This window comes from Suncus etruscus, chromosome 11 (assembly GCF_024139225.1).
Source record: "Suncus etruscus isolate mSunEtr1 chromosome 11, mSunEtr1.pri.cur, whole genome shotgun sequence".
NCBI lineage: Eukaryota > Metazoa > Chordata > Mammalia > Eulipotyphla > Soricidae > Suncus > Suncus etruscus.
Window position 1 is genome coordinate 83,859,048 of NC_064858.1, and position 21,501 is coordinate 83,880,548.

General features: G+C 35.2%; 2 protein-coding genes across 2 annotated transcripts in view; one reads left to right on the top strand and one right to left on the bottom strand.

Annotated features, from left to right (window-relative positions):
* Positions 1 to 21,501, bottom strand: part of DNAJC14 (DnaJ heat shock protein family (Hsp40) member C14) — a 1,080,043-nt gene that overhangs the window by 545,333 nt on the left and 513,209 nt on the right. The window lies entirely within an intron of this gene.
* On the top strand, positions 15,102 to 16,043 carry LOC126023045 (olfactory receptor 6C2-like). The gene has a single exon (XM_049784099.1). The coding sequence runs from the start codon at positions 15,105 to 15,107 to the stop codon at positions 16,041 to 16,043; it is 939 nt and encodes a 312-aa protein (XP_049640056.1). The 5' UTR covers positions 15,102 to 15,104.

Here is a 21,501-nt window from a genome sequence, read left to right on the forward strand (position 1 = left end):
TGCATTCAACCTCAAGAAAGTGATCAGAGATAAAGAGGGTCACTACTTACTGATCAGGGGAACATTAGACCAAGAAACACTAACCCTGGTCAATATCTATGCACCCAATGTAGAATCAGAAAAATATGTGAGACAATTACTGGCCAATCTGGAGAAACACATGAAGGGAAATGTGATAATAGTAGGGGACCTAAATACTCCACTATCACCACTGGACAGATCCTCCAAACAGAAAAATAGTAAAGAAATAAGAGCCCTAAATGAAAACCTAGAAGAATTGGGGCTAATAGACTTATATAGAGCCCTCCATCCCCAGAAAGCAGAATACACATTCCTCTCAAACCCACATGGAACCTTCTCCAGAATAAACCATGTCTTAGGATTCAAAGCCAACCTACATAAGATCACAAAGGTAAGGATCATTAGAAGTACCCTTTCAGATCACTATGCAACAGAGGTCAAAATTGATGTCAAGAAGAAACAATGGAGAAAAACTAATACCTGGAGATTAAACAACATGCTGCTCAATAACTGCTGGATCAAAGAACAACTCAAGGAAGAAATAAAAAGATTCCTTGAGACAAATGACAATGAAGAGACAACATGTCAAAATTTGTGGGACACAGCAAAAGCAGTAATTAGGGGGAAACTCATAGCAATACAGGCCTATGTCAAGAAACAGGAGAATAACAAAACCGACAGTTTAAAAGATCACCTCAAAGAATTGGAACAACAGCAACAGAGAAATCCAACCACAACCAGAAGGCAAGAAATAATAAAAACCAGAGCAGAAATAAACAGCATAGAAACTAAGAAAACAATACAAAAAATCAATGAGACCAGGAGTTGGTTTTTTGAAAAAATAAACAAGATAGACAAACCATTGGCAAAACTCACCAAAAAAAAAGAGGGAAAACACCCAAATCAATAGGATCACTAATGAAAGGGGAGAGATTACAACAGAACCCCAAGAAATACAACATATCATGAGATCATACTATGAACAACTATACTCAACTAGGCTAGAGAACCCAGTAAAAATCAACAGATTCTTAGACAAACACCCTCTTCCAAGACTGGAAAAGGAAGATCTAGAAAGCCTAAACAGAACAATCACCTCAGAGGAAATTGAAGATGTAATTAAAAAACTCCCTAAGAACAAAAGCCCAGGCCCAGATGGCTTTACAGGGGAATTCTATCAAACATTTCAAGAAGACTTACTACCACTGTTCCATAGGCTTTTCCAAACCATAGAAAAAACAGGAATCCTCCCCAACTCCTTTTATGAGGCTAATATCACACTCATTCCCAAAGATGGCAAAGACACCACCAAGAAAGAAAACTACAGACCAATCTCACTAATGAACATAGATGCAAAGATACTTAACAAAATCTTAGCAAACCGAATCCAACACTTCATCAAAAAGATCATACATCACGACCAAGTGGGATTCATACCAGGAATGCAAGGTTGGTTCAACATACGCAAATCAATCAATTTGATACATCACATCAACAACATGAAAGACAAAAACCACATGATCATATCAATCGATGCAGAGAAGGCGTTTGACAAAATCCAACATCCTTTCATGTTAAAGACACTCAGCAAAATAGGGTTAGAAGGAACTTTCCTCAAGATAGTTACAGCTATATATGAAAAGCCTACAGCCAACATTATACTTAATGGTGAGAAACTAGAAGCATTCCCACTAAGGTCAGGAACTAGACATGGCTGTCCACTCTCTCCACTCTTATTCAATATAACCTTAGAAGTCCTAGCAATAGCAATCCGACAAGAGAAGGGAATCAAAGGAATTCAAATAGGGAAAGAGAAACACAAACTATCTCTATTTGCCGAAGTTATGATGATATACATCAAAAACCCTAAAGAGTCCACAGTAAAACTCCTAGAAACTATCAGCCAATACAGCAAAGTGGCTGGATACAAAGTCAATACACAAAAGACAGTAGCGTTTCTATATACAAACAATGAAGTTGAGGAGAGAGAGATTAAAAATACAATTCCATTTAAGATAGTATCAAAAAATATCAGGCATCTAGGAATCAACCTTACAAGAGAAGTGAAAGACCTATACCAGGGAAACTTCAAAACACTCCAGAAAGAAATTGAAGACGATCTAAAGAAATGGAAGAACATCCCATGCTCATGGATAGGTAGAATTAACATAATCAAAATGACTATCCTACCCAAACTCCTATATAGATTTAATGCAATCCCTATCCAAATCCAGACACAATTCTTTAAAGAATTAGAACAGTCATTCACAAAATTCATCTGGAACCAAAAAAGACCCAGGATAGCCAAACACATACTGAAAAACAAGAAGCTGGGTGGAATCTCCTTACCCAACTTGAAACTATACTATAAAGCCATAGTAATCAAAACAGCATGGTACTGGAACAGAGACAGGACCTCAGACCAGTGGGTCAGGACAGAATTCCCAGACATAAACCCCCAGATATACAGCCAACTAATATTTGATAAAAGAGGCAAGAATCTGAAATGGAACAAAGAAAGCCTATTCAACAAATGGTGTTGGCACAACTGGAAAACCACATGCACGAAAGTGAAAATCAACCCATACCTCACTCCTTATACAAAAGTCAACTCAAAATGGATCAAAGACCTTGAAATCAGACCCGAATCTATAAAGTTTATCGAGAATAAAATAGGGAGAACACTCGAAGACCTATATATCAAAAAGGTCTTCGAGAATGGAGCAACAATGGCAAGAACCTTAGCAGCAAACATAAACAAATGGGACTACATCAAACTAAAAAGCTTCTGCATGGCGAAAGAAACCTTACTTAATGCAAGAAGACAGTTAACAGAATGGGAAAAAATCTTTTCACTAGACATATCAGATAAAGGGCTGATATCTAGAACTTACAAAGCACTCAGAAAACTGACCCCCTCAAAACCAAATAAAGCCATAAAAAAAATGGGGAGAAGAAATGAATAGACACTTCTCTGAAGAAGACAGAAAGATGGCTAACAAACACATGAAAACATGCTCACCTTCACTCATCATCAGAGAGATCCAAATCAAGACAACAATGAGATACCACCTAACACCAATGAGGATGGCTCACATCAAAAATACTGAGAACAATCTTTGTTGGCGCGGATGCGGTATGAAGGGAACTCTCATCCACTGCTGGTGGGAATGCCCCCTAGTCCAACATCTATGGAGAACAGTCTGGCGAGTACTCAAAGAACTCAGAATTGAGCTGCCATTTGACCCAGCAATTGCACTCCTAGGTATATACCCCCAAGTTGGAAGAACATTCATTCCAAAATACGTGTGCACCCCACTATTTATCGCAGCACTTAGTATAATAGCCAAATCTTGGAACCAACCGCGATGTCCAACAACAGATGAATGGATCATTAAGATGTGGTATCTATACACAATGGAATATTACATGGCAGTCAGAAATGATACAATCACAGATTTTGCAGCAACGTGGATGGACTTAGATCATGTTATGTTAAACGAAGTAAGTCAGAAGACAAAAGATAAACACAGAATGGTAGCACTATTCTGAAGCACATAGAACATACATCTCAATCACAACTAATACTTAACAATCAAATAACAGGGTCTAACAGGGTAGAAACTCCAATCACTGTAATAGTCAACATATACCTGGGAACAGTGCCCAAAACACATGAAAAAGGAACAACACAAACTCTCGACTACACATTATACCACAAAGAAAGCAGCAACACCAGAACAGCAGCATAGAGAGAACAGGTACGTAATCAACCTTCTACAATAATGGCCCATAATAATCCTGTAGAGATCGTATACAGGAACACAGGTAAAGAATACCATGGCAAACCACTGATTCCAAGGGAAACATCCCATAAAACTACGTATTAATTCCCCTATCTTACTATATTTAAAATAACCTCTCAGCTTTTCTGTCCACAGGCGTTCTTGGATACAAAGGGCGGACAAGCTAAGTTGGCAGCTTGGGATACCACACGAGATACCATGCCCAGTTTGCACTACGAGATGGCCCCGAGAAAACTCTTTAACATACACTTTATCTCTAGGTTTACCTCTTTTAGGGTTTCAAGCACGTGATCAGTCAGACCACCGAAGCAGTAACAGCGACGTACAGACCCAAGCTACATGTTCTATTCACTGAACACATTCAAGCAAACTAGCATTCCCTTGCTATTCTCTCCTCTCTTCTCACCACTTCCTTAGCTATTTCTTTTCTTTTCTATTCTTTTTTTTACTTTCTATCCTTTCTCTTCTCCCTTTCTTTCTAATGTATTTTTCTCTTTTCTCCCTCCCTACCCCTTCCATACACCTTACCCTTTCCCCCCTCTGGAAATCCAACTATCCCTCCACCCCTCAATCCCATCCAGACCTCCCTCTATATTAAAACACTTCACCCTCAGTCCTTAATCTATTAGGCAACAAGATCGACCTCCTACCCCAATGAACCAGTACCCAGCATCCAAGAGAAGGGACACCCAGTCAAACCCACACCTTGTCCTGGGCAAGAAAAGATAGCCAACTCCCCTGTGGACTCATGCTACGAGGCCCTCCCTACCAACTCCCCCTAACGTGGACTGTTTCTTGAAACCGGACCTAGGTCCAAAAGTATCCCCAATGCAAGAACTCTTCCAAGACATCCCTGCCGCAAATTGTTACCAACCTGAAGAAGGTCAGCGGGTGGGATAGGAAGATGCCTGGGAACCCACACATCACAAGAAAAACCCAAAAGACAATGGGAAAAACTGTACTTCCAACATAGACATAAGACCTGTAATACACCACCTCGTTACCTGCTCTCCCCCAAATGTAAGGTAGTCTTTTGCACCATCTTGGTCCTTTAAGAACTTAGCTAAGTCATTTTAGTTTGTTTTTTTCCCCCTTAAATTTATTTATTTATTTTTTTAAATGTTGGTCCTATATATACATTTGCGAGCACATACATTTTTATTTATTTTATTTTATTCTATTTTATTATTATTATTTTTTTTATCATTTTTGGGTATCTGACCTGTGTCTGTTATCCCCTCTGTCCACCCCCAACTATACCGACAATACAATGAAGCTCCACTTCCCCCTGCAAAGATGCACTAAATAAAGGGGAAATCTTACTTATAAAAAAAGAGCTCTTATCTACTAGAGATAGGAACTCATAGTTGTTTACAATACAGGGATATCTCCTACCTTGAAAATATGTCATGTGGAATCAACTTAGACCTCAGATGATTAGATACCATTCACCCAGCCTTGAACCCTGGATCCCAGACAAAGAATCGGCTCAGCTCTTCACAACAGCTGCAGGAAACAAACTCCACCCGGGACAGCCTTAATACTGCAGGGTCAACAACAAGGGCCAGCTCTAACATGATATCCTGACAACGAGGAAAATGTGAACAATTTGACCTTAGAGCAGATTAGCCTACCTTACCAGCTAACGACAAGACAAAACCAGAAGACTCGACACCCTTTGGTAGGTCCAAAAGCCAAGATCGTGACTTACAGATGACTGGCTACTAGAACCACGACCAGACAGCATACATCTTGGGACCAATAAAAAAGCCCTAGTTTAGGGTTTGAACTATGACTTGCACAATAAGCATGATCCCCAGTCCCAAAGGTCTGACAGAGACAACTGCAACAGAATGGGGCTTCTGGAAGCACAAAGAAAGACGTTATCCTAGGCGCCATCCTAGGTTCAGTGCAAAGACCAAGGTCACCAACCACAGAAGATGGATTAAAACGACACTGAGGTAACAGAACCTCTAGAACCACAAAGACTGACTTCATCATAAGTCCCACCTCAGGATCTGTGCAGATACTGAGACCTCTAAACACAGAACTCTGAGTGTATCACCCTGGACAGAACAGAAGTCTTCCACACACCAAAAAAAAAACACCACTGGGAAAATAAATGATCCTGAGCAAAGTCTAGAGCTGATCCCATGACAGTATACTCCAAGGACGGAGAAACCCCATATTTCCTAGGCCAAGTGAATTCCTTTTCGAATGACCCCAATATTTACTGTGCCAGGGCAGGAGGGGAAAAAACAAAAATACAAAAAGCACAATACCTTGGTTATTTTATATATATATATATATACATATATATATATTTTACCTTCATTTATTATTGTTATTATTATTTTTATTTACCTATCTATTTTGGTCGATTTCTCTGTTTGGGTGTGATTATTGAAATCGCTGTCCCCAATTATACTTATTTTTTTCTTTTCTTTTCTTTTCTTTCGTTATGTGCTATGCCATGTTTCTTATTTCAAGACCATGGCATGTTTTTGGTTTATTTGTTTGTTTGTTTGTTTGTTTTTAGCTTTGTTTTTCGTCTGTTTTTTGTGGTGCTCATCGATATAGCTGGAGTCCTCACCGGATAATTGACACTTTTTTTGGTACTGGTGGAGTGTTTCACCTTCTTTCTCTCCTTCATCTCCCAAATCGATGATGAGAGCCTCTAGAAGGATTCCGCCCATTTTGGGAGTATTAGACTCTTACCCCAGTTTATTTATCTTCTCTTCTTCAGGCAAAACCACGCAACTTGAACTAGCTAGTCCTGCCTACAGTTAGAGGGGGAGATAAGGGAGGCATCGAGACCAAACAGGTGCAAGACTACTAAGTAGGAGGTTGGATACAGAGGGGACCACATATTCTAGCCGCCCTGGGGGTGAGGGAAGAGGAAATGAGAGGTTGGACAAAAACGGAGGGGTAGGGTGGACAATTTGGTGATGGGAATCCCCCCTGATTTTATGTAAATATGTACCTAAAATGTTATTGTCAACAATATGTAAGACACTATGATCAAAATAAAAATTATATTAAAACAAAACAAAAAAAACAAACAAAAAAAACAGAAAAAAAAAGAAATTAATAATATAAATTGGTATGTCATGAGCACATTACATTTTTTAACTCAACTTATTTACATATTGACATAGAATGTTCCCATGACAGGACATACTTTGGTTTTTGGGGGGTATTCTTTTAGTTTGTTTTATAGGACATATTTTGTTATATGTCATTGTGGACATATGATAACCATTATAGAACATAAAATTTCCTATAGGACATATATATAAAATAAAATATCCATTTTGGACATATTTTTAAGCAAGTGAACAATCCACATAACATTGCTTTGCTTAAGAAATTTAAAAATTATTTATCTAGTTTTATTTTTGCCAAAAATGCATGAAAGATTTTAAAATTCAAAATAATATAGATACAAATATAGATAATCTTTAAATGATCCTAATATATATATATATATATATTTATACTTTATACTATTGGAAGTTCTTAATGGAAAAAATGAACATGTTTTACATCTTATAACCATCTGCATGTCATCTAGGTGGAAATGTCTTTGAGATCTTCCACCATTTGGAGGGTTTGTTTTGTTCTGTTTAGGGGTCACACCTGGCAGTGATCAAGACTTACTCCTTAGCTCTACACTCCGGGAACAGTTCTGGCAGTTCCTGTGTGAAGTGTACATCTTTTTTGTAAGGTATATAAGTTTTAATAATGTGAATAATTCTGTTCTAGTACCTTTAATGTTTACATTAAATCCAAATTTAAGAATTAAATCCAAATATACAGTTTAGAAGAAGAGATTTTTAAAACTTTTTAAACAAAATCTGAACAAGCCTATATAAAAAATATAAACAGGTGGGATCAGAATGATGGCACAGAAGGTAGGGTATTTGCCTTGCACATGGCCAAGCCAGGTTCAATCCACATCCCATTTGGTACCCTCCCCACCCCCAGCCTTCCAGAAGTAATTTCTAAGCACAGAGCCCAGAATAACTCCAAAGCATCACCAAGTGTGGTTTTAAAAAAAAAGTACAAATATGTGCTTTATCCTAAAATAGGATATTATAAAATATAATATAGATTATCTTAAGTATCTACATACATAGTAAAAATTGTAATAAAAATTTGGGGCCAAAGAACTATCATGGAAGTAAAGCATTTGGCTTGCATGTAGAAGGATGGTGGTTCAAATCCCCTGAGCCTGCCAAGAGCGATTTCTGAGCGTAGAGCTAGGAGTAAGTAACCCCTGAGCACTGTCAGGTATGACCCAAAAACCAAAAAAAAAATGTAATAAAAATTTTCGTAGATGTTCTAAAATTTACCTGAGTAGAAGTAGAACAATTGACATAAATGAATGATTATTCGTTCTTGGAAAATGTATATAAACTGTTAGCAAGTTAAGAATAAAATCTTATCAAACTGTAGTTGATGTAAAATTTGGAGAGCCCAAATGGCTTTGAAATCATTTACTTTTCTTCTTAGTACCCAGGTTTTAAGTAAAGAAATAAAGGAATATGACAATAAAGTTTATTGAGAACAGTGTACAAATAGGTGTACAATTTAAGTAGATATGTAATGAGTTAGATAATGAGACAAAACACAAAGGAGGTGAATTGGTAACCAAAACAAAGAGCTCTACAATCCTTGGAGATGGAGTGACTTTAATCTGGTCCAACATTTTTAATGACATAGTTAAGGTGTGTCTTTTCTAAACTCTATTGAAGAATACCTCAAGCATTAAGTAAAAAATAGTGAAGAGAGTACATTGTAGTTTGTCAGCAGACATTTTACTATTTTGCACTAGACTTCTGTTTCCACTGTTGCATTCCCTTTCTCCAAGGACACAGGTCCCAATTGATAGCTTTTATTTTTTTCCTCACAAAGTTATTATACAAATTATACAAATTACTTCAAAGTTGATTAAAGTTCCTTGCAGTCTGTGTTAATTAGCTACTTTTGAACACAGAGTCCCAAAGGACCTCTTTGTTTGTTTAATCAGGTGATCTCTATACCTCTTGAGGAACAAAGAGATATCATGTACACCATTCTTATTAATATAGAATTTTCAAAGAAACCTCTCCTTCTCTAAGGTGAAATGGTTTGCCCAAACCATTATGATAGTTATTCACTATCATAAGTCTTTAATTTCATCTATAAATTATTCCTATAATTAATGTTTTAAATATCCTTATTTGGGGATAAGGAGAGAATGTAAAGGGCATTTGAGAAAGATTTCTCAGAGAATCTAAGCAACAGGAAACTGGGAGACTTTCAGTCCACTCACAATGAGCCATAAAATATATGAACACATGAAAAATATTATAATATAAACCTTTGCTAACTCCTCTACTCTGAGTTATCCTAGAGATTTTTTCAGGTTCAATTTCTACAGAGCCCATGAATAGCAATTTGAAAGGTGAGTTTGACTTCCTTATTAGTGCTATTATCCACACTTCAGAAATAATACTCAGATGCTGATTGAATATAAAGTGCTGAATGAATATAAAGTGTTTAACCATGTGAATATTTATGGTGTCATTTTATTTTGTGAAAAATGGTATTTGAATTGAATATAACTTTAGAAAGTTTTTCTCAGAAGAATTTAAACCAATAGCATATTTTGGCAATCAGAGTAGTTGGGTCTTTTGGGGTCTTTTGGTATATGTTGGTCTTTTGCTATTATTTTGTTCGTCATTGTCTTACAACTTCAATATCTAGCACAGAAAATAATTGCTATATTTAATTAACACTACAACAAAGAAGCATACTTTAAAAGGTAAAATGGTTTATTATTAAGAAAATATGATAAATCAACAAACTTTCAGATAAAGTTCTGTATGAGTTTACTCACTGTGTTACAGGTGAGACTGAGACACTAATAGACCTTTGTTTTTTTCGAGGGCTGAATTGAAAATATTATAGGTACATAGAGCATAGGGCAAGTTGTAGGTAGCTTACAAGGCACCATCTGAGAGCTCTTAAAATTTGAATCAAACACAAAGAGCGGTAATAGAAATACTGGTTTTTAACATTTTCTCTAGCGTGATCTGTCCCTGAGTAGTTCTACAATAACTGTAAAGAAATAGAAAATAAACAAACCATGTATTACACACTCAAGTCAGATTACTGCTTATAAATATAGGGTGATAAACTCTAAATACAATCTGAATAGATATTCCCCTCACAGGGAGAATAAAGAGTCATATTTATGCTGCCTCAAGGGAAAATTACCTCAATATCACTGTCAAGAATATGTGTATTCAAGAGAAAACCATAAGTGCTCCAAACTAACTTTAAATAGGAAACATTTGAATGGTTAGAAAGGCTTTTATTACTATTGCTGAAGAATTATTTTCTCTACTACAGCCCTAACTTTGGGTTAAAAAAATATCTCAGTAAGTGAGATATTTAACTGCTCTAAAAGTTATTTGACAAATAAAATTACCAAGTGGTTGTTGACACTTTTATCAAGCAAATAGATGGGTTGAGGTATCGGTGTTTTGTAGTCGTTTGAATTGGGGCTTTGTACTCAAAAATCGTGGTTTCCTATTCCTGTTTTACTACATCCTAAGTCAGACCCTCAGACCTGATTCCAAATATTTCTGGATCTATGTACTCAAATATCCTCTAAATATTTATGAATTTGTGTAAAATGAGGATTAATTTACAACCAACTTCAGGGGTGTTTTAAGAATTTCAAATAATATAATATACAAGGCTAAGTAATATCTACCACTTAGTAACTCTTATAATTACTACCTTAAAATAGTAACTTATAAATGTACTCATTATTATAATCAAAACTGCATATAACTTAAAGAGTACAACTTGGTCCAGCATCTTTCATAAATGTCTATTGTTATGCCAGGAAATTTCTTATTATTTACTTAAAAATATAAGTATACCTGAGGTATTTAGATTTAAGAAATTTGGTAAATTTATCTTCCAGATATACTACAATGCTGCAGGTAAGTTTTCCCAGAAATAATGTAGAGATCAAGGAAGAACTGGAAAGGATTAGGTTTCCCTGGAAGATAGAGACATTAAAAGTTGCAGATTTTCTAATGGGTTAGTAGTAACCATTAAAATTCAAAAACAAATCTTTTATACCCTTCAAATACAATATTATAGTGTGGGGAAGAATTTTAGAAATCACATTTAGGGCTCGGAGAGATAGCACAGCCACGTTTGCCTTGCAAGCAGCTGATCCAGGACCAAAGGTGGTTGGTTCGAATCCCGGTGTCCCATATGGTCCCCCGTGCCTGCCAGGAGCTATTTCTGAGCAGACAGCCAGGAGTATTCCCTGAGCACTGCCGGGTGTGGCCCAAAAACAAAAACAAAAACAAAAAATCACATTTAGAGAACTCAGATTCTTTCTTAAACTTTGCTCTGAACAGTCACTAAAACATGCTTACCCACTGATTTCTATTTTCAAAATTAAAAAACACTCTGAAATCAGTTTACAACTTTAAATTTCTCTACTTATAAAAATCTCCTTAGATCTTGATATATTTAATTATAGTACCATGAAACCTATTTAGTTTAGAATTTTTCTTCCTTATTCTCTATAATAATTCAGAAAAGACGGGCATAAAGATATTTCTTATAAATTATTGAGAAGAATTTCAGGAAATTATTTTCAAGTAATACAATATGTTTTTTAAAATGAGGCTCTTAAGACAAGTGAAGAAGAGAATATGGAAATGGTGGATGCTTAGGAGATAGGAACAGATAATCCCAAGTAATAATATTTCTTTTGTTTTGTCTTGGACCAGACCCTGTAGCACTTAAGGGTTGCTCCTGGCTTTAAACTCAGGAATTAGGGGGACTTTACATTCAGGTTCAGGGGACTATCTGAGATGCTAAGATAGAACCTGGGTTGGCCACATGCAAGGCATACACCCTACCTACTGTGATATCACTTCAGCCCCCGCTTGAATTGATATTTGAGCAAGGGACTCACTTTTGACGGCATAAAATCATGCATGACTTAATAAGCCTCAGTTAACAATAAACAATGCATATAATGGTCAACTCAAAAAGGTATAACATACCCTCATGATATATATAATAAGCTATACCATCAAGACTTAAGTAATTACTAATTTACTAATAATAAAATCACATGTCAACACAATCCTTATAATATAACTTTAGTTAAGGAACATATGACTAATTGTAAAAGATATTCAATGAGACTAAATGGTATTTTATATTTTATGCAGTTGAATTATATCCCTGATAAACAAAGTCATATCAAAAGAATTCTTTAGAATTTAAGAGGACCTTAATTGTAATGGTAACAGAACATTTCATATATATTTAAATATATTTAAATATGCATTTAAATATATTTAAATGTGATGGTGTGAAAGGGAGGAATCTAGGAATAAAGTGTTGGGGAGAGTTTTCAGGCTCTTTTAACCCATGGAAGAGCAGCAGGTTCTAGAAAGTAAATAGAGTAAAATAAAAGATATTTAATAACTGTCTTGTATGAGGCTTGATGTTAATTTTTTAAGGAAAAAAAATAAATAATTAGGGATCAGAGCAATAGTACAGTGGTAAGGTTTTTGCTTTGCATACAGCCAACACAGGATGGGCCCCGGTTCGAATTCTGGCATCCCATATGGTTCCCTGTGCCTGCCAGGAGCATCTTCTGAGCACAGAGCCAGGAGTAACCCCTGAGCACTGCCAGGTATGAATCAAATCCCTTCCCAAAAATAAATAAATAAAATAACATGCAGTTATATTAAATATGCACAGAAATAAATAGTTATTTTCATGTAGCCAAATATATAATTATTGCATTTCCCTACGGAGAAAATGAACCTGTTAGTGAATTTCCTAGGATTTAAGAGCCATTAAATGTTTGGTGCAGTTCTCAAGCACTGAAAAGATAGTTATCTGAGGGTTAAAGAAATAGTACAGAGTTTAAGGAGCTTGCTTCATACAGCCAACTCTGGTTTACATCTTCAGCTCCATGTATGATCCTCTGAGAACTTTCAGGGGTAACTCCTGAGCAAAGAGCTAGCAATGGTGCCTAAACATTACTGTGTATGGCCCTATCCTTGCCCCTTATGTTTTCTATACCTATTTATTAAATAGCCCTTACCTCTTATAAATAATCCAAAGGTCCCAGTAGTAGGAGGAACCTTAAGGATTGAGTATCATTTATCCTTGGCCAAGAAAAAAAAAGGGGAGGTGGAGACAAAATGAAAAATGAAGAATTTCTTGCAGATGACCTACTTCTACATACAATTCTTTTCCAACTAGTTAAACTTAACTAGTTCTTCAGGCTTTGGAGCAGGATGAAGGAAGTTGGACCACACTTGGTGGCCCTCAGGATAACCCCTGACTCTGCGCTCCTGAAAGCGTGCTGGGATGGAACCATATGGGATGTCAGGGATCGAAGGTGGGTCAGCCTTGTGCAAAACAAGTTCACTGCATCTGTTCTCTATCTCAGTCCCCTCCTTAAGTAGTTTTTAAAGAGATAATACTTAGTTGAAATTATCCAAAAGACAGGATCCAGCAGAAATCTATAACTCAATGGTCAGCCCTTCATTGCCAGGTCAAGTTTTACCAGGAGTTGTTTTATGGATCCCTAAACACCACTTGGGAGGCTCCTCACAAAAGTTTAGAAAAATTGATTCTTATATAGTCTTAGGTATAGATTAGTTTTGTGGAGAATTATAGCTAAAAGTGGTCACTTCATCTTTTTCACTCCTAAAATTGTCCCAATGCACTAAGACATTTAATTGAATATTCAAAGCCTAAAATATAAAAATATTCAAGATAAAATATTTTTATTTAACTTCCAATGTAATAACAATTACAAAGATAAATATTTTCTATTGGTATTCAATAAAAGCTTTGGATTATCTACTTAAGTGTCAATGTCCTAGATCTACGTTGTTTTACAAATAGATAAGGTTTTGTTCTCATGGCATTTATAATTAATTAGAGAATAGATGTGAAAAGTAAATTATAGGTTACAAGTATCCTGAAGGAAATACACAAATGTGCACAGATATTGGGGAAAGATAGAAAATAAGAGGACATATTTGATTATATTAATTTTTAAGTTGACACTTAAAAATGAAAATACAGCCAAATATAGAATCAAGAAAGCAAGTAAAGCATTTCAAAAAGAGACAAAATGCTACAAAAACAAAAAAGACTTCAAGTGAAGGGAAAATCAGAATATTCAAAGGACTATGGGTTGTTGTAGTAGATTAGTAAACAGTGAATTAGAGGGATTACACAATAATGATATCATTAAAATCAAGGTAAAGCTTGAATTTGATGCCAAGATATCTGGAACTCCAAGTAGTTTTAAATAAAGAAACAGAATGCTAACATATAATTCTAAGAGATCACTTTAATTCTCTCTAAGAATATTCTTGTGTAGTTTAGAAAAAGAGAGAAATCAGGAAGAAAAATAATAGAGATAGTTAGATCCCTAATAAAGAATGGCCCCCAACTACTGCTAGATATTACCTGCCCATCCTAATTCTCACATACCCTTAAAGTAGAAAACAATAAGAAGAACTTAAAGAGAGAAAACATAGAAATGATGCTTTAGAAGAAAATGTTATAAAGGAGAACATTTTTTAACTTTGCATCTTATCTCTTTTACCTGCTTCTTTCCCAGGTAACTAAGATGAAAAACACATCATAAGGTATTGCTATAAAGAAATTACAAAATTTACCTACCTTATAGCATCTTTCTGTTTACAAGTACAGGTAATATATATATAATTAAATTTCTTTTTTGTTTGTTTGTTTTGTTTTGGGGGCCACACCCTGTGACACTCAGGGGTTACTCCTGCCTTGGGGGACCATTTGGGACACAAGAAAATCAAACTGCAGTTCATTTTAGGTCAGCCGCATGCAAGACAAATGCCCTAAAATAATTTAATTTCTGTTTATTCATACAGCCAATATTTAACTATTCCAACATAGGTAAATTAATCTATGAATAAATCTGTGAATTTTTAGTAAGAGTCTTCTGGCTTGTTATACAGTGTAATGTTAGCAAATATAGCCCAATAGTATTAAAATCATGACTCCATGAATTTATTGCCATTAAATTAGCATTCTAGATTAACAGGAAACAAAATTAAATCTTAGTTTATCCAACATTTTTTCCAACACCTAATTACTAACCTAGATCAATAAGTTTCTTCTTTGCTCTAATTTATTTCTTATTTTATATACAGATCAGGCCACAGTTGAAAATCTGTAATGAGAAATTATACAGCAATAACAAGATTCATTCTTGTGGGACTAACAGATGACCCAATTCTAAAAACTCTGCTTTTTATTTTTCTGTTTCTGACATATTTGCTGAGTATTGTTGGTAATCTAACCATCATCAGTCTTACTTTGGTGGATTCTCACCTTAAAACCCCCATGTATTTTTTCCTTCGAAATTTCTCCATCTTGGAAGTTTCATTTACAACTGTTTGCATTCCCAGATACCTCTACCTCATGGCATCTGGGGACAATGTAGTAACCTACAATGCATGTGCCACTCAGTTATTTTTTGTTGTTATCTTAGGGGCAACAGAGTTTTTTCTCTTGGCAGCCATGTCCTATGACCGTTATGTAGCTATCTGCAAACCCCTGCATTATACAACCATCATGAACAGTGAAGTCTGCATCAAACTCCTTATCAGCTGCTATGTGATTTCTCTGGTCATTGTCATCCCACCTTTTGGCATGGGCTTTGAACTCGAGTTTTGTGACTCTAATGTCATAGATCACTTTGGCTGTGATGCTGCTCCTATCCTGAAGATCACCTGTTCTGATACGGAACTTTTAGAGCGATTTGTCTTGGTCTTGGCTGTATTAACCCTCCTGTTCACGTTGACCTGTGTAATTATGTCATACACATATATCATCAAGACTATTCTCAGATTTCCTTCCGCCCAGCAAAGAAAAAAGGCTTTTTCAACTTGTTCTTCCCATGTAATTGTGGTTTCTATTACTTATGGAAGCTGCATCTTCATCTACGTTAAGCCATCTGCCAAAGAAGGAGTAGCTATTAATAAGGTAGTGTCCGTGCTTACCACTTCAGTTGCCCCCGTAATGAATCCCTTCATATATACTCTGAGGAACAAGCAAGTAATACAAGCTTTCAAAGACATGCTTAAAAGGATTGCATCTATCTCAAAGAACTAAAAGAAAACTACATAAAAATACAAATTCTGAAAAACCTTTCCATCTTTCATTTATTTTTCTTAATTCTATCGTGTCATCATTTTATAAAATACAATCCTCTTCTGTCACACCTAGCTATTGCAAATGATACAGCTATAACTAAATTTTTTCAGTTCAGTCTATTCCCAGAAACATATGAAAATAAACAATCTGCTGAAAATATAACAATTACTAACATAGTTGTTATTACTTGATTATGTTAATACAGAATAAAGAAATCTAGTCAGCTTTAATATTTTAATTTTGGTGCTCGACAACCCTTATTGCAGTGACTGATATGTTCTGATCTGTGTCCCAAATTTCCTAGGAACAGGAGTGATGAATATCTACTTTTGCAGGAATAAATCCATTATTGCCCTGTTTGATAAAATTCATTATTTTCTTTCTCCCACTATTCAGAGAGATATAAATGTAGATGAAAATGTTTCTTAAACATTTTACCATTTTTCCTTCAAATTTTACAATCTCTTTTTATACAATCCAAGTCCAAACTCTTTATAAATAGATTTTCATATTCTTAACCTCTCAGTGTATAATCATGCATATTTGTATGTATTGTTTTTAGTTTTCTTGCATGCCAGCTTAACAGACTTAAAGACATTAATGGAAAGGATAAAATGTAAGTAAATAAGTAAGTATTTGCATTCTTTCTTGTTATCAAAGTCAGTCACGATAATGCTTTTTTGTAGATACAAATAAAAATCTGTCAACCAAAAATTTACAAAATTATCAATGAAAGAATATTTATATGATATCACAGAAGGTGTGGTGTTTCCCTTGCATGGCTCCAATTTAGCTTGAGTCCCAGGCACTCCTTATGGCCCCATAAACCTGGCAGGAGTGATCCCTGAGCTCAGAAAAGAGTAAACACTGACCCTCCCAGCCTGAATCTAATAAAAGCAATAATTATAAATATAAAGGTTTTACATTTTCAACCTGGCTCTTTCCCTTACTAATTTCATTATAATTTTTCATTTCTTAATCTGATATTCAAGGAAGACTGACTGAAATCAGAAAGTCCAGATTGCATTCTAGCATTTATTACATAAACTAAAACAAAGCTTTTCACTACTGTAGCCATAAAGATTCATGATGTATTAGACTGAGAAGGAATATAGAGAGGTCAGGTAGGATTAGAAAATAAGCAGGAAGTTTAATAGATTCTTAGGAGTGATTCCTAGGTTATGATTTCAAGATAATTTTAAAAACCTTTGTAATTTTTGTATTTAGAACATTGTGATTTCCAAAGTTATTTATAGTTAAGTTTTAGACATACAATGGTTCAGCACCAATCTCCACAAATATCATTTCACCAAAATTGCAGGGGTCCATCCCATATTGCCAACCCCCACTCCAGCATATCTTCATAACACAGGCATCTTTGTAAGTATAGTTGTTAACGTTTGGGTCTCATGATTATGTTTTTGTTAACTCTGTGGCTTGGATGTTTAACTCTATCTTTTCTTAACACCATCAATGCACCTGAGTTACCTTGGGCCCTTTCTAACATTTTTACAGATCTGTCTTTTATCTCCTCCATTCTGTCTTGTCTTTTCCTCAATATACTCTGGGGCCAAGTATTCTAAACAAACTATAATTAAATCACTTTATTGCTTCATGCAGTTATTCCTAACATGATGTGTAAGTGTTATAATCTTGTTTTTATCCTTCTGCTTCATTTAGCAAAATGTCTTACAGTTCTATCCATGTTGCAACAACTTGCATGATTACATCATGCCTTACGGATATGCAGTATTCCATTGTATATATGATTCACATCCTCATGATCCACTCATCTGTTGTTGAAAATAGAGATGGATTCCAACTCCTAGTTCTTGTACTGAATTCTGCTATGAATAGTGGTGTGCAAATATCCTTTAGGATGAGTATTTTTGAGTCCTGAGTGTAAATGCCCAAAAGCTGGATTGCTGGGTCATATGACAGTTCTTTTCTGAGCTTACTAAAAATCCTCCATACTGTTTATGATAGAGATTGGACCAGGTAGCATTCCCATCGTAAGTGAATGTAGAACTACCACTTAAGAGATGATAGAGATTTTTTTTACAAAGTATGAGTATTTTGTAATTTGTATATTGTTGAATTAAAGATATTTTAATGAAGAGAAGATAGTTATTTGCTAATGTACTATTTGAGGAATGAGGAAAGATAAATAACTAAGTGTCTCTCTTATATTTTCTTTCTGAATATGTGGATCATAATATTGTTATTTGCTGAAATCAAAGAGAAGATAGTGAAACCAAGTATTTAATTTTGAATATATTAAATAGACAATTGACAAATTGTCAGATATTAAGTGTCAATTACACAAATATAATACTTATATTAGTTCCTTTATTATTTTTATCTATCCTCTATTCATATTCAAATTTTGGAAGCAAATTTACATTAACACCTGAGATTTTTACTACATCCACTTAGGTTTTTTTTCTTGTCCTCCTCAATCTATGTCTGCCACTTCATTTTCCTTATAGAAACTCTGACAATCAAATTATAGTAATTTTTGAATCTTTTATAAGTTTGTTTTAAAATAGATCAAATTTAATTTAAGTTTACTTATATCACTATACAAAGCCTAGAGTAAAAAAAAGATTAATTACTTTATTTTATTGTCATTTTTAATAGAATAATAATGAAAAATGGTTACAAAGTTGATTGATTTTCAGTGATACAACAAGCATTCTTTCCCCAGTGCACATTTTTGGCACCAATGTCCTATTTTCCTTCCTACCAAACCCCCTGTTCTTCTATCTGCCTGATTCTATGGCAGAGATATATCTCTATCTCTCTCCATCGCTCTCTGCCTTTCTCTCTCTCACTCTCTTCCTTCTTTCTCTCTAAACACATGCCTTGCATGTGGCTGACCAGAGTTCAATCTCTAGCATTACATATGGTTCCTAAGCACCATCAGTTGACCCCTGAACTCAGAGCCAGGAGTAACCACTGAGCACCACCAGGTGTGGGCCAAAAACAAAATAAAAAGTTATATACTTGATATCTTTCCAGTAACTATATTAGAAACCACAGTGTCTAACTCATTTTTCAGCATTATAATTTCCATATCCATTCATGTATAAGCAAATTTTATATCTTCTTTTTTCCTCCTAATATCTGTGTAATATTCCATTGTGTAAATGTACCATTACATTTTTTCAGCATTATAATTTCTGTATCCATTCATGTATAAGCAAATTTTATGTCTTCTTTTTTCCTCCTAATATCTGTGTAATATTCCATTGTGTAAATGTACCATTATCTAACTCATTTTTTCAGTGTCTAACTCATTTTTTCAGCATTATAATTTCCGTATCCATTCATGTATAAGCAAATTTTATGTCTCCTTTTTTTTCCTAATATCTGTGTAATATTCCATTGTGTAAATGTACCATTATTTATTTATACAATAATCTGTTCCCAGATTCTTGGAGTGTTTCCATATTCTAGCTATTGTAAATAGTGCTTCAATAAACGTAGGATTTGCAGAGGGTTTTTCTGCATTGTGTTTATCACAGGAATAGCATATGACAACCAGTTTTCCCAACACCACTGTTGAAGAAACTTCATTGACCTCCTTTATATTTTTTTACTTCATTTTTTTTGTTTCTTGGAGGGGGATTTTGGGGGTCTCCTCTGGCAGTGCTCAGGGGTTATTCCTGGATCTATGCTCAGAAATCGCCCCTGGCAGGCACAGGGGACCATATGGGTTGCCGGGATTCCAACAACCAACCTTCTGCATGAAAGGCAAACACCTTACCTCCATGCTATCTCTCCAGCCCCTGGTTTTTACTTAATAAAAGACAATTAATTGTACACATGACAGTTTGTCCTCGGATATTAAAGTCCATTTCTTTGATCTAAGCATCTGTCCTTATTCCCTATCATTCTGTTTTTTATTACTACAACTTTATAGTACAGTTTGAAACTAGGAAAAGTGATGCCTCCTTTCTACTATTTCCAAAGGATTGCCCTAGAGATTCATAGAGCTTTATTGTTCCATATGAATTTAAGAAGTGTTAGATCTATTTCTTTGAAAATGCCATAGATAATCCTTATGATGCTAATGGATCAAGTCTGTATAGTGCTTTGGGAACTATTGCCATTTTAATTATCTGACTCCTCCAAATCACTGAGCAAGGTATATGTTTTTATTTTCTTATGTCTCTTTTTATTTCTTGAAGCAGTGTTTTAAGGTGTTTTTTTGGTATAGGTCTGTCACCTCTTTCATTAGGTTGACTCCAAGGTATTTGATTTTTTGCGAAACAATTGTGAAAGGGATTATATATATTTAAACATGATTGTAGTTGGGTTTCAGTAAAGGGCGAAGAAACCCTGTATCTCTTAGGCCAGAGGAATTCCCTTTCTTATCTTCCTAATTTGTACTGTGCCTATGCAAAAAAAAAAAGCACAAATTAAATTTTTTTAATTTATTTTGTAAATGTTGCTTACTTTTTTTTTTGTTTTATTTGGTTGGTTGGTTGGTTGGTTTTCTTTCTTTGTCTTTTGTTCATTTCCCTGGGATTCATCTTTATTTTAGGACCTTGGTTAGTTAGTGTTTGGTTGTTGTCTTTATTGCTGTGATGCTTTTCAGATCTCTCATGTTTGTTTTTGATTGGTTTTGGTTTCTTTGGGGGTTTTATTTTTCTTCTATTATTTTTATGTTTTCCTTTCTTTTTCTCTTTCTTTTCTTAAACTGATAGTTATAGTCTCTAGAATGACTCCTTTCGTTTTTTGCTTGCTTGAACTTTTGCCCCCCTGCCCTTTTTCATTTTATTTTCATACCTTCAAACAGAACCACATAACTTGAACCATCTTGTTTTGCCTCACAAATTGAGGGGGAAATAATGGAGGGCACCAAGACCAAACAGTCATATAAATATTGAGTAGAAATTAAAAAAAATGATCAGACTTGAACACCAAAACCAAAGCCAACTACAACAGAATCAATACCCAATCTACAATAGGCTAGACACAGAAGGAATCACTTATCCTAGCAGCCAGGGAGGCAAAGGAGGGACGATATGGGATGCATGCTGGGAACAGGGGTGGAGGGAGGACAACGTTGGTGGTAGGAATGCTCCTGATTCAATGTCACTATGTACCTGAAATACTACTGTGAATGATTTGTAATCCATTTTGGTCAAAATAAAAATTATTAATAAAAAAAGAACACCCCCTTCACCAGTGCAACGTTCTCATTACCAATGCCCCAAATCTCCGAACTCCCTACCCCCCACACCTGTATTTGAGGCAGGCTTTCTACTTCCCTCATTCATTCACATTGTTATGTTACATTGTTAGTGTAGTTATTTCTCTAACTGCACTCACCTCTCTTAGTGGGGGAGCTTCATATTGTGAACTGGACCTTCCAGCCCTCATCTTTATTTTCTCTGAGAATTATTAC